Genomic DNA, 14,551 nt, shown 5'->3' on the forward strand with positions numbered 1-14,551 from the left:
ATTTCCTTTGCATGTTTGGTTTTGACTAATATATTTTTCTGAACTTCTTAGCAAACTTTTGATCATAGCTTTTCTAAATAAAAAATAAATTAAGTTAAATATGCTTTAGAATGTATGATTTAAAATGCCAAATAAATATATTAACTTTAATTAAAAGCAATTATTTTCATTGGTTGAAAAAAAATTATAAAACTTGAAAATCAATTTCAATTCAATATCAATACATAAACTAAAACCGAAGAGGAGAATATTTCGAAGTGCTCTGAATAATAAATATAGGGTAAGTTTTGATTTGAATAATAATAATACTGGCAAAAATAATTATAGGTTTATGTATTTATTTTATATATAAAAAATTCGCATGCTGAGGAAGAACAAGATAATTAGATAAACATTTGTCTCTGTGGCCTTACCAAATCCCTAACTCTCCCCCTCTCTACTTCGGAGATGGCGATGGCGTCGTTAGCAGCGACAGTGGGTGTTGCTTCACAGACTTCCATTCCCACGCGTCATCTTGTTTTTCACCCATTCCAACACAGGCGAACTAGGTCTTCTTCCTGTTCTGTGTTGAGCCACAGATACAAATCTGAATCCCTTTGTGTGAGGGCGCACCAGTCGCACTGCAATGTTACCACCGTCATTAGGTCCAGACAAAGCGATAGCGATATTCTACGGGGGTGCACTCGTACAGTGACGACGTTGCTGGGAATGGCCGTGTTGTTGGTGAAAGCGATTCCAGTTGGAAGCTGGTTGAGCAAGATGAACAGCGTTAGCGTATCGACTGGCGCGTTGTTCTTCGCTTCTTTGCGGGACCAGCCGAGTGGAGGTCTGAACACGCCACTGACGGTGGTGGCGGCGGGACTGGGGAAGTGGCTGGACATATACAGTGGTGTTTTGATGGTTAGGGTTTTGCTGAGTTGGTTCCCAAACATCCCGTGGGAACGCCAACCTCTCTCTGCAATTCGAGACCTCTGTGATCCTTATCTCAACCTGTTCCGTAATATCATTCCCCCCGTTTTTGATACCCTTGACGTTAGTCCTCTCCTCGCTTTTGCTGTTTTGGGCACTCTCGGGGCTATTCTCAATTCTGCTGTGTGATATTTTCTACAGGTACTTTTCTTGCTCTTTTTTTTTTATCACTTTCTTTGCATTCTACGTTCAGTTTCATCACTCTCTCTTTCCTTGGGTAGCAGGATGAATTGATAGCTTTTGAGGCTTCTGATAAACGACTCTTTTGAAGCTTAGGTTATATACAATGTTTTTCTTTTGTTTCAGATTGGTACTTGTGTATGTGCTTATGGTCATGGCGTTTCATTTTCAAATGCAGTATTTTGGGTTAGCAAGTTAGTTGTATTTTCTTGATTGAAATGACTTCTTCAATACCAGCTCTGCATAAATTCCACTTCGATATTGTCTTGGTTATGTGGTGGGTGAAGCAGGACGGGTATGCTTTACCGTCTGCACCAATACCAATAGCGATCTTAGATAGTCTCATTCATTTTATACGTTCTGTTCAGAACAAGACTCCTGATACAATTCTCCTACTAGTTTACGTTCAACTAATCTGATAACACTTTCTAACTAACTAGATAACACCCTTCTCATATGCACCGACTAACCAGTTCATGAATCAAGGTTGTTTTTTTCTAAGTTGTGATTTAATCAATAACTTCATTTTTCAAGCTGTCAAAAACCAATTCTTTTTAGGGGCCATTTATACAAACTTCCATGACTTCGAAATTACATGTGACAGTCGACAAGCCAACAAGATTTCTTTTTAGATAAATTTTGTGAGTTTCTTTCTAAAATTAAGGCAACTTGAATACTGTTTCTTGTCACCAACATCATAATGTCCATCTATTTAATTTTTGTTTGACACTTCTTAGCAATCTCACTAGTGTATCATGTGATATTTGTTTTCACATGTTGGCATTTTCAACATATGTCAATTGATATATTTTTAACGCCAGCTAAAATATTTTTAATTTTTTTAATTGGAGTTGTTAATGGTTTTCATCTATTTCTAGTCGTCGAGTTATCCTTTATTTAATTAACTCTCTTAACCACAGCTTTTATGATTTCCTCACATGTCAGGTACCTACCTTATTTTTAATGAAAAAAACATTATCCCCTCACTTTTGTATCTAATACTTTTTCTTTTTTTTTAATTTTGAGTTATTTCCACTTATCCAACACAACATTATAGTATCTGCAATATTCATCACTTGTTGGCATTTTGTAGCTAAGTATTTGTTCTTTTGCCAGTCGTTTTATAATGTGTTCTTTTGGGGCATTGAGTATTGCCTGGTTTAATGAAGGGGAAATAAAATTTTCCTTTTAATTTTAAAAATACCTTCCTACAACAAGTAATGCCTTAAATACTTGTCCATTTTTGCGTAACCAATTTAAACTTACAGTTGCATCTCCAATATGTAGCAATATATCAAGATGAAACTCAATCTCTTAATGGCAACTTTCGCAAATATTTAATTGAAGCATGTAAAACCATATGGTCCGACAGTCTAACAACAAAGTGAACGAACAGAAATTGTCTTTAGGATCAAAGAAATGATGTCTTTGGAAATACGCAAACTTGTAACCCTGCTCTTACATCTAATGCTGCACAATTTCAGCAACCACTAGCTTTTGTTTTTTTAAAGTTAGCAACCACTAACGTCCGTTCAATTGGATTTGAAAAATCTATCGAGTTCTAACTCGAGATTATTATTGTTGTTGTTCTTTGGATTATCTAAACAGCTATAATTAAGATCCGAAGTCACATCATATTAGAAGAAATATAAAGGGGGAAGGATTTAAAAAAGTTCCTTCCAAACTCGAGGTACAGTTGCCAAAATTTGAAGATGCTACTGATTATTTGGCCTGATCTTGTGTTAAGCCAGGTAGCTATCAATGTTGACCATTTCAGCGCATGTAATGGCATACAGATCACATATACTAGCATTACAGTTGGTATGTACTACGGAGAAGAGGAAATAATATTAAACTTGATATATTTAATATACCAGAACCGATTCACTTCTCACTATGTTCAAAGTACCGCAACTGTTTATAAATTGAAAATAGCTAATCTAGCACGCTAATGTAAGATCCTTAAGTAAGTAGTGTATGGATACAGATGAATAAAATATACGTCATGGATGGAAAATGTTTTTCGTATGCTTTAAGGGAAAATTACGTTCATATTTTAAAATATACAAATTCACTCTGATGTATCTAACCATATATTATTTGCATGTTGCATGATTAGAAAAGGGGAAAATTTTTACCATTAACCACAACCAGACAGCCTCTCAATCTCAAACATGCATCCTATGACTATCTTTGCTTCGACAGAAGGTTAACAATTTCTTATTAGGTTTCTGAATTTAGTTATTAACTTTATTCCTATATCAAAAGAACTAAGAAGAATTTTTGTAGTATAAAATTTTATTTATAAATATTTTTTCATTGATGGTATTGAAAATTGTTGTGCCAAAAGGTTACTTTATATATGCTTATATTTTTAATTTTAAAAAAATAACCATTTTGAAACATGCATTATAGCTTTGCCGATGAGTGTAAAATTTTTCAGTTTTTTTTCTTAATAGTCTCTAATTTGGTACAAACCCATTACAACATAGATAAGGAGAGAAAAAAGACTAATAAACGATTTCGAGGCGCCAAGAACGCATAATATCCTGGTAGACACGAAATAAAATATTTCAAGTAAATTAATGCACGAAGTATAATCTATACAGATTGCATAATCGAAATTCGAAAGTACTCTTAAAAAAATAAATAAATAAATAAATAACTGCTCAATTTGTTTGTGTGGTTAACCTCAACTCTTCATCTTCCCATATAAGGGTGCCGTCCCTTTTAGATGAGATGGAACAAAGTGGATTTATTTGTTTTCGTGGGATTTGAGAGTGCTCAAAATAGGTGGATCTTTTTTAAGTATGTGTGTTTGGTAAGTTATTTTAATTTGTTTATAATTTATTTGATTAGTTTAAAAATTTATTTGAATAAAATAAAAACATTTTAGAAAAAAAAAAGTTATTTTGAAAACTTATAACGTTTTATATATGTTATTTGAAATAGTATTTATACTTATAAATTGAAAAGTTTATTATTATTATTTTGACTATCAATGTTTTAACAAACCATCTTATTCATTACTTCGTTTACATTATAATATTCATTTTAATAAAAAATTTAAAATATCATATTATTTATTTTATTATTTGAATATATATTCTATCTATTTTAATAAAATATGTTGTCTTGAAATAATATTATAAGAATTTGGTAATAAAAAAGATAAAAATTCAAATTAATTACAAAATTTACAATTATAAATATTTTTATATAAAAAAAATAATTACATAATATAAAATATTTTTATTTATTTATTAATTTCACTAAACATGTAAACAATTATAACTAAACGTAATAAATTTTAGTTAAAAATTAAACTTTTAATTTTCAATTAGTGTATTTACTTATTTTGTCAATGAATCAATTACTATATTTTTACAGTAAAGGTGGTTAGGGGTTAGCTTATAAGTTAATAAAAACAAAATAGTAATACTTGAAAAGAAATAAAATTTGATAAGTGGCATAAAATTAATATACACGTTTTATGCTAAGAAGCGAATTGGTTGGGTTTGTTATTAAATGAATAAATGTGTGAAAAGATTTGAATAACAAAAAAAGGAAGGGAGAGAGTAGGTGTGTTTTGATGAGTTAATAATGATATTTGGGAAATAAATTATATGTTGCTTGGTTTGGTGGTTTTTGCTGGGACGAGACAACCTACCAGTGGTTGCAGCAGAGAGAGAGAGAGAGAGAGAGAGAGAGAGAGAGAGAGAGTTTTAACTTTTAATAATACTAATAGTGGGTTACTTACTTGCGTTTGCGTTGGTGAGAGAGAGAGAGAGAGAGAGAGAGAGAGAAGTTCATTGCTCATTGCTCATTGTTCTAAGTGTAAAGTGAGGGAGATGGATACTGTCATGAAGATGGGATCTCAGCCTCAGTCTCTGACTCGGCGTCATCCCCACTCTCTTTGATTCTCTTCTTCAATCTAATCTTCCTTCAGCTTTCAGGTATTTCATCTTCATTCACTTGTTTCCTCATTTTCTGCAGATCTTCTCTCCTTCCATTCACACTCTTCTATGCATTTTGTTCTTCATTCCTTCCTCATTCTTTTCATCGTTGCATTCAACTCTTTGCTTTTCTTTTCTATCATCAATTCTAATTTATGGATGGATCTCCCCACACGCTTGCATTTTGAGGGAGATCCGTCGCTCCGCATTTCCCTTTCCTCTAGATCCACTAACCCTATCTTCAATTTCCCCTAAGTATCTGTTCCTTTTCCTTTTTCTTCATCCACACTTCACCGTTGTTTTAACTGGTCCTTCAGACGCTCTTAATTCATACACTTGTATTCTTACTGGATTTGTTGGAACGTACATTGACAATGAACATAGGAACCAGATGCACACACTATTCACTAGTAAAGGTCAATGCTAGCTTTGCTTCTTAGTTCTTAATGTAAGCTTCCTTTCAGTGGATCAAGCAAACTCTTTAATCTTTACGTTTCTCAAATTTCCTTGACTTATTTGATCTCGTCCATGGCCTTCACAGTCATATCGTATCCTTTGTTGTCTTCTTCATTCACTCACGTTCCTTTATCCCCATGCTCAATTCAATCAGTCATGTCTTTATAAATTTTCCAATTTCAATAATACTCCTCTGTGGTTCTCTTGGCCTAATGAATCACAATTGAGTAACTCTTTTCTGTTGACATTGTCATTCTGTACCGGAAAACCCAGAATAGCAATTTTGTTACCTGTATTTGCAGTTTTAATCTGGTTTCTAGGAAAAAAATGAGTTAGTTCCGTAAGGTTTTCAACAAGAAAAAAAAATTGGATATTTTTTAATGCTTCCTCTCTAGATGAATATGGATATCTGCCCATTAGAGTCTTGAATTATGGCTAAAATTCTGTTTCAATTGCCTTTTCCATTCCGCTGTTTTGCAGTATTACTTTGATTGCAACTTGGACAAACTGGTACTGTTTTGTAATTACTTGCCTCTTTTGAGCTGCTTTGAGAAAGCCTGATGGGTTCAAGATTCCCATCTCATCAGCTCAGCAATGGCCTGTACGTATCAGGCCGGCCAGAACAGCCAAAAGAAAAGCCTCCGACAATGAGCTCAGTTGCCATGCCCTATACTGGTGGTGACATCAAGAAGTCGGGAGAATTAGGGAAAATGTTTGATATTCCCATGGATGGCTCGAAATCTAGAAAGTCTGGTCCATTGAATAGTGCTCCGTCAAGGACTGGATCATTTGCAGGTGCTGCTTCACACTCTGGACCTATTATGCAAAATGCTGCAGCTCGTTCTGTTTATATAACATCTGGTAATTTATCTGCTGGAGGCATGTCTGCTTCAGCCTCAATGAAAAAGACCAACTCTGGTCCATTGAATAAACATGGGGAGCCAGTCAAGAAGTCATCTGGCCCTCAATCTGGTGGAGTTACACGCCAAAACTCTGGTCCAATTCCCCCTGTTCTTCCTACGACTGGTCTTATCACATCTGGCCCATTAAATTCGTCTGGGGCTCCGAGGAAAGTGTCTGGTCCATTAGAGTCTACAGGATCAATGAAATCACATAGTTCCTCTGTAGCTCACAATCCTGCTGTGACTACTCTTAGCTTAGATGATGAATATTCCTTCAGGAGGAACTTCCCAAAGCCAATATTGTGGTCTGTGATTCTGATTTTTGTGATGGGATTCATTGCTGGTGGTTTTATTCTGGGAGCTGTTCGCAATGCCATTCTTCTTATTGTTGTAGTAGTTCTTTTTGGTGCGGTTGCTGCGTTATTCACTTGGAACAGTTGTTTTGGAAGGAAAGCCATTGTTGGTTTTATTTCACAATATCCAGATGCAGAGCTTAGAACTGCCAAGAATGGGCAGTTTGTGAAGGTTTCTGGGGTATGTAACTTAATATTGACAAATGCATGTATAATACAATTAATTAAGCTAATAACAATGGGAAAAAAGTCCTGCATACACATATATGCACACCTAACCACCCATGCTTTGATTATTCATTTCTTCATTCACCCATTGCTTGTTGGATAAGTGGTTTTTATGTAAAAGATGTCAGCGAATTGAATGGTTGGCTGGTGTCTGTTGTATCATCCTGCCTCTCATCTGTGTTGTTATATGCATAAATGAGAGAAACGGATCAATGATTTATTCTACCTTTTGAAGGTGGTTACCTGCGGTAATGTTCCACTGGAGTCCTCCTTTCAAAAAGTTCCTAGATGTGTGTATACATCGACAAGCTTGTACGAATATCGAGGATGGGATTCAAAAGCAGCCAACCCTAAACATCGCCGCTTTACGTGGGGACTTAGATCAGCTGAGGTATTTGCAATAATATGTTCAGTCTTTTCTTTACCCATTGCCAAATTTGGAATTCAGAACTTATATGCATTTGCCGTGGAGAGAATTAGATATTGTGCTTTCTAACAGAATCTACTTGCTAAAATGAACTGTGGATAGAATCACAACACGAACACTGGAATAATAATAATAAATACACGGATTTCAATTTCCCTAGTTACACTCTATGAATTGACTAACTTATATAGCATGAATTTGGACCTAACTAATTATATGTACAAAGACCAAAATTGCACATAATTTAAAACTAAAGGGACAGAAAATGCAAATTAAGCCAAACTAATTGGAGATGAAAAAACCTTGATGTTGTGGTATAGCTTGTGAGCTTCTTCGTGAAGCATTGAAGGTACAATGGACTGTTATGCTCTCAATAAAGAAAATGCAACTTCTTGTTTAGATTGAATATAAGCGTTGTTATGATTACTGTTTCTCTATAGTTCCTATCTAACCTTCTTTTGAAGCAGAAAAAATATAAACAGCAATCATAAGTGTTAAAAGAACTTGTTCTCATCAATTTTCTTCTAACACTGAATGTACTTCTTTCTTGCTTTTGATTGATAAATTTGGTGGGGGCTTTTAGGATGTATGTATTTGGGATTTTGCAGGATAAAATACAATACGAGTTTTTATATTCATTTACCTCACCCTTTATTCAATGCAGAGGCATGTGGTGGACTTTTACATCTCTGATTTCCAATCTGGATTGAGAGCATTGGTTAAAACAGGCTATGGTGCTAGGGTGACTCCTTATGTTGATGATTCCATTATTATTGATGTTAATCCGGCCAATAAAGACATGTCCCCCGAGTTTCTTCGATGGTTAGGAGAGAGAAAACTTTCTAGTGATGATCGTATAATGCAATTAAAAGAAGGGTAAAGTACTTTATCTTGTTGGCCGCAAAAATGCTTCTAGAGAATAAAGTTAGGATAACCTGGGATGGGGAGGACGTTCTTATGAAACTGCCTTTGATCTTTTTGTAGGTACATCAAAGAAGGTAGCACGGTCAGTGTAATGGGAGTTGTTCAAAGAAATGACAATGTGCTTATGATTGTACCTCCACCTGAGCCTTTGACTACCGGATGCCAATGGGCCAAATGTATATTTCCCGCTAGCCTTGAGGGTATTGTTTTGAGATGTGAAGACACGTCTAAGGTTGATGTCATTCCAGTGTAGTCATCCTCTCTGGTAACCTCTTAGGTATTCTTCTTTAAAGAAAAATGTCTTCCCATATCCAAAAAAATGGTGATGGTGGTGGTTGTTGTTTGTATTTTGTAAGCATATACGAGTTATTGGTAAGTGTGATGATTCTGCCATTGACGTCGGTGATTTCTTCTTTTTTTTCCCCACACTACTCCTAGTTTGTTGTATAGCTAATGGAAATTCTTATTCGTTTATTTTTCCTAAGGATTTTATACCTTTTTGATGGACGTATCATATAGTGAGAAGTTGTGTATTCAGAAGGACTTTTGCTGTTTGAAACTGTCAAGGGAATCTATCATACCCGATTTGTCAATTTGGTGGTGCTGAACTGCTGATAAAAGATTTGAATATAACCAATTACCAAACAGCTTTATCTGCTGGGATCATCTGAACTAGTCCTTTTTCTATCTTGTTACACATTTGTCTATTGGGGAAACTTGGCAGAGGAGTACCATTGAATATTGCATTTTTGTTTCGTTGCCCTCCATTAAGCGAATGTTAAAACTAAAGGAATTCTATTGTGCGCATGGCTTGCTATCTCTAAATTTAATTGTTTATTTCAAACGAGTTTATTAGGAAAAACATCGAAAAGTGTGCATTGTAATTTTGGGTTATATCTTTTTCTCAGTAAAGGTGAACTTTGATTCTGTAATAGGAAGTCTTATTTTTTTTAAAAAAAAAATCTTGCTAATCGATGCATTTAAGGCATTAGTTAAGGAATTAAACAAATTATTGAAAATTGTGTTAAATGCACTAGAAATAATGAAAAAGTAAATTTATTATATTTTTTTATCAAAATGTTTTTAATTTCTTATACAGTGTTTTAAGGGCACTAGTCAGTATTTACTTTTTAATATATATATATAATTTTCCTTTTGATTTTTAAATGAAATAGGCTATTTGTGTATTTAGTTTGAAGTGATAGAAATCAAAGTGAATTACAAAGTAATCATTTACCATAATAATTGAGGATGAAATGTGGAAGAGAAATGTTGAGGATAGAAAGTCTCCTTACAAAACATAATGATATTGTGTAAATATTAATCACTTGAAAATGAATAATATGACTGTAATTGTTTAAAAATATAGAAAAACTACTTATTCATTTGACCTGTTGCTTCCATAGTCCCTCTTGCACGATCCAAAGAAATCAGGTAGACGGCATTACGGTAGTAATGTACCAATCAAACTGATAAATCGGTGCCTATCTAAAAATGTAAACGGTGGACCTCGTCGTGCAATGTGTAAACTGAAATATGTTTTTCATATTTTTAAAATACAATAAATTAAATAAACAGTGCACAGTTGATGCAATTTTTTAAAAATAAGTTTATTCTTTTTAATTAGAATCGATTAAAAAGTGAATAAATATATTTAATGAACAGTGAGTAATGGGGGTAAATAAATAATTCTACAAATGTGACATTATAGATGGACAAGAATGTATATTTAGATAGATGCATGGCCATATGTAAACTTGTAAGTGAAACGTGTAAGCGTTAGAGGGCTCAGTAATGCAAAAAAGCCACGTCTTCAGCAGTGGAACCTGATCTAATCACGGACGTGGCCATAAGGCTTAAGGTACTTAGGTTTCATGGTTTGGGAATGGTATATGCTGATGCAGTGATAATATGGATAAGGTCCGAGGGTGGGCGTGGGCGTGGGCGTGGGCGTTGGCGTTGGCGTTGGCGTTGGTGTTGATGTTGATGTTGATTGGCAATGGCAAAGGCAATGGAGATGAATATGGTGAAGAGCAGAGGAAGAAAGCATCTTTGTGGGAGTGGCAGAGACTGAGAAGCGCCTATTCTATGTATTCCCAACTTTTTCATGCTCAGTATTGGAACATTCTCAATCACGCATATGCTCGTTTCTTTCCTCCGAATACAGAGTAAGCTACTTCTCTCCTCTCAATATAAATAGCCATCACACTCTTTTGTTTTCAATTGCACATCTATCATGATTCAGAAGAGGAGATAACGGAGCAGGGCAGATCCAGGATGCATCCAAATCAGCACCAAGTAAAGAGAAGCTCAAGAGGCAAACCAAACGTCAAATCGAGCTGTGATTTTCACTTTCTTCTCATCCTTAATGTTATGCTTCTGAAAAGGGTTCAAAAAGTAAATAACTGATCAATAAAGAACCACTCTTTGCATTGCAATTGGGAACCAACACCATAACCCATTCATTCTAATATTCATTGAAGTTAGAGATCTAACGGACATCTCCTAATATTAGGACTGATAATCACTGATTAAAACTTTCTTTGCTTTTTTAAAATGTTAGATACTAATATTTTTCGTGAGAAAAATTACCTAATTTGACTGGTATTCATAATTTTAAAAACTAACTTCATATATTACTTATAAATAAATTTACCGAACCTAATATAAATTATATTATGTTTTTTATGACTAATTCAAGTTATTTAACTTAATTGTTTTATCCTTACAAAGGAATATAATTTTAAGTTAATTCCTATAAAATATATTAATAATGTAATTTTTTTATATTACCATTGAAATGTAGATTCTTATATTAATAAAAATAATTTGTTTAATATTAATTATATTTTAACATATATAAATTTTATTTTATTTATTTTTTTGTTATTACAAAGGGGTAAACGCCAACAAAATAAAAAATCTAAAACCTAACACTTTCAGAGTTAGATGCATTTAGATAGAGAAAAAGAAAAAAAACAGAGAAGGTGAGTCATTAATACAAAAATAAAGAGCACAACTCTTAGCTTCATACTTAGCAAGTCACTTAGCACATTGACTAACTTTTTTACAAATTAAATTAAATTTAATAAATTGAATTTTCTCTAATAAAAATTTAATATAAAAAAAGAAAGGATAATAAGTAGATAGAACATTCAAAACAAGTTGAAGAACTGATTTAGAGTTCTTTTTAATCCAAATGCTTTTGTATAACTAGATGTAGACTCCAGTAAATGCTTCATTAAAATTGAACATGTATAAATTATAAAATTTTATATTAATAATCTATCAAAATTAAACGATAGAACTTCAACTTGATTTTATGGACATTTGATTGTACGTATCGAAGTGGCCTCAACAATAAAATTATAAAAACTTTATATATTGGAAGCGCACAAAATTTAACATGAACCTTTCATACTCGTAATTACATCACTAAGTAAAATAACTTTTATATAGATTTTGTTTAAAATAGTTAAACAAGTTAATTTGAAAAAAGTAAATACTAAAAAACAATTTAATGCATTTTAAAATAACAAATTAAAAAAAATACAATATTCTTAAAAATTTTCTGGAGAAAAACTTCTTTGTTTATAATTTAAGATATTATAGGTTACTGACAAAAGCTATTGGATAACTAATATTGTTAGATCTATATGTCTATGTCTGCATGATGACTTGGTAAAGCGAGCATAATAAAAATATAAATGAAATTTGATGTAGATTTTTATGGTTTGATGCATTCAAAATTATAATTAAAAAATGATTGGTATTATATTTTTTTGTCTTCATGATAAAAAAAAATTGTTTCTTTTGCAATTACAAATTTTAAATGTGAATCATGTTATAAGAATGTTGAGTACTCAATAATAAAGTAATTAAATTATAACGTTATGTATTTTAATTTTAAAATTTTAATATTAAAATAAATTAAATTATGTATTATTATCTTAATTTATATATATTATATGTTTCATATTGAGCGTGATATTAAAGATTTTAATGATTTAACTATATTTATCTTATTTAATGAAGTTGTTTAATAATTAGCATAAGTAAAATAAAATATCTCATTGAAATTATAAACAAATGTTTTAAGATCTAATATATTGAAAAATTTAATCAAATAATTGATTATATAAATAAAATATAACAAAATAAATAACTATTTTTATGTGAATTTTTTTAAGATAATGGTGAAGAGTTAAAGTTGATTTCACAACTTTTAAATAGTACTAATACTTCATATATTTTTAAAATAAAAATGGGTACTTGCTTTAAAAGTTGTAAAAGACAAAATTTCACAGCAAATAAAATTTTGAAGTCGAGTAAAGATAATATAGAAGATTAAATTAAAATTTTATTGTTTCCATTTATAATGTTTACAATATGATGATGAATAACTTCTTTTCATTATTTAATATTTATATATTGAGAAGACAAAAAATTTAGACAATATAAATATAAAAATAAAAGAAGATGAATTAGCAATAAGTTCTTCTATATTTTCAACTATAGGAACACCAAATTTATCAAAAAGAAAGAAAAAATTAATATATAATTTATAAATTTATAATGTATTATTAAAATTTTTTAATCATTAAATAACTTATATTTGATATTTTATTTTAGGTTGTAACTTGATAAAAATAAAGTAAACAATGCTGAACAAAAGACAAAAATAAAAGATTTAGAAGATTGAATAATTTTGTTGCATTATTATATAAATACTTTAAATTTTATAGAATTTAAAAAATAAAATGTCATCAAACAGTTTTATTTTTTATAAAATAATTTTGTTATTTTATTATATATATCTCTCTTATTTTATTATAAATATATATATATATATATATATATATTATGTATTGACTTTATTCGTATTATAACATTTGCCTATATTTTATGTGTCACTCATAATTTTTTATATAATATCAATATGTATAATTTTATTTTATTGTTATAAATGAGGGCTAAAAGCCCAAACAATAATACAAACTAAAGAACGAACCTAAGAGTTCAAGAGTTACAAATGTCTATAGGAAGCAAAAATTTAGGAACCTACTTAAAAGAGATTAAAAGGAATGAAACATTTTAATGTGTGTAATTTTAATTTATAGATTTTGTTAACTTTAGTCTTAAGAGTCGAAAATAAATAGCTAATAATAATAAAATTTTAGAAAAAAAATATTTATTGTATTTTTATAATTTTAATACAATAACTATGTATTTTTTTTATAATTTTTTTTATTTGTAGATGCTTAAGCATTAATTTTTATATTTAATCAAATTATTCTTCTCTTTTAATTTTTATTTAAATCTTGATTGAAATTTTTAAATATATAAAATTTATATATAAAAATGTATTTATCGTATTTTTCACTATAATTACATTTGATATTATTCAATATAATAAAATTTTATTATTATATATTTTTATATTTAAATTATAATTTTTTTAATTTTAAAATAAAATAATTTAATAAAAAATATAAGCAAATTTGTGTAACACACCAATATATTTATTAATTTATAACTAAATTATTATTATTAAACATTATAGTGTTTAAAGTCATATATAAATTAATTTTAACTGTTATATTTATTTTTTATATATAATTTATTTTAAAAAATACTCAAAATTTCTATTTAATATTTTTTTATCTTTATATTATGTTAAAAGAAATATTTTTATATTTAAATTATAATTATTTTAAAATTAAATTAAATAATAAAAAATATAAATATATTTTTTGCAAATCTGTACAATCGCAAAAGATTTATTTACTTGTTTTAACATAAACATTTCATGTTAGTAATTACATCACTAAGTAAAATAACTTTTATATAAATTTTGTTTAAAATAGCTAAATAAGTTAATTTAAAAAAAGTAAATACTAAAAAACAGTTTAATGCATTTTAAAAATAAAAAATTAAAAAAATACAATATTCTTAAAAAAATTATAGACAAACTTCCTTGTTTATAATTTGAGATATTATAGGTTACTGACAAGAAAAGAAGGAACTGAAAAAAAAGGATATTATTGGTTATATTTAAAAAAAAAAGGTTATTGGATAACTAATATTATTAGATCTATATGTCTATATGTCTGTATGATGACTTGGGAAAGCGAGCAGAATAAAAATATAAATGAA

The 14,551-nt window shown here is 30.3% G+C and overlaps 2 protein-coding genes across 2 annotated transcripts; both read left to right on the forward strand.

Annotated features, from left to right (window-relative positions):
* Positions 1 to 370: 370 nt before the first annotated feature.
* Positions 371 to 1,743, forward strand: LOC113857157 (ylmG homolog protein 1-2, chloroplastic-like). The gene is made up of 2 exons (XM_027488927.1): positions 371 to 1,110; positions 1,194 to 1,743. Exon 1 carries the CDS (start codon positions 448 to 450, stop codon positions 1,096 to 1,098), a length of 651 nt encoding a protein of 216 aa, XP_027344728.1. The 5' UTR covers positions 371 to 447; the 3' UTR covers positions 1,099 to 1,110; positions 1,194 to 1,743.
* Positions 1,744 to 4,737: 2,994 nt separating this feature from the next.
* On the forward strand, positions 4,738 to 8,983 carry LOC113857074 (uncharacterized membrane protein At1g16860-like). The gene is made up of 5 exons (XM_027488786.1): positions 4,738 to 5,105; positions 6,042 to 6,997; positions 7,280 to 7,435; positions 8,136 to 8,347; positions 8,456 to 8,983. The coding sequence occupies exons 2-5, from the start codon at positions 6,122 to 6,124 to the stop codon at positions 8,646 to 8,648; spliced, it is 1,437 nt and encodes a 478-aa protein (XP_027344587.1). The 5' UTR covers positions 4,738 to 5,105; positions 6,042 to 6,121; the 3' UTR covers positions 8,649 to 8,983.
* Positions 8,984 to 14,551: the final 5,568 nt, after the last annotated feature.

Source organism: Abrus precatorius, unplaced genomic scaffold (genome assembly GCF_003935025.1).
Source record: "Abrus precatorius isolate BTA unplaced genomic scaffold, Abrus_2018 Scaffold153, whole genome shotgun sequence".
Lineage (NCBI taxonomy): Eukaryota > Viridiplantae > Streptophyta > Magnoliopsida > Fabales > Fabaceae > Abrus > Abrus precatorius.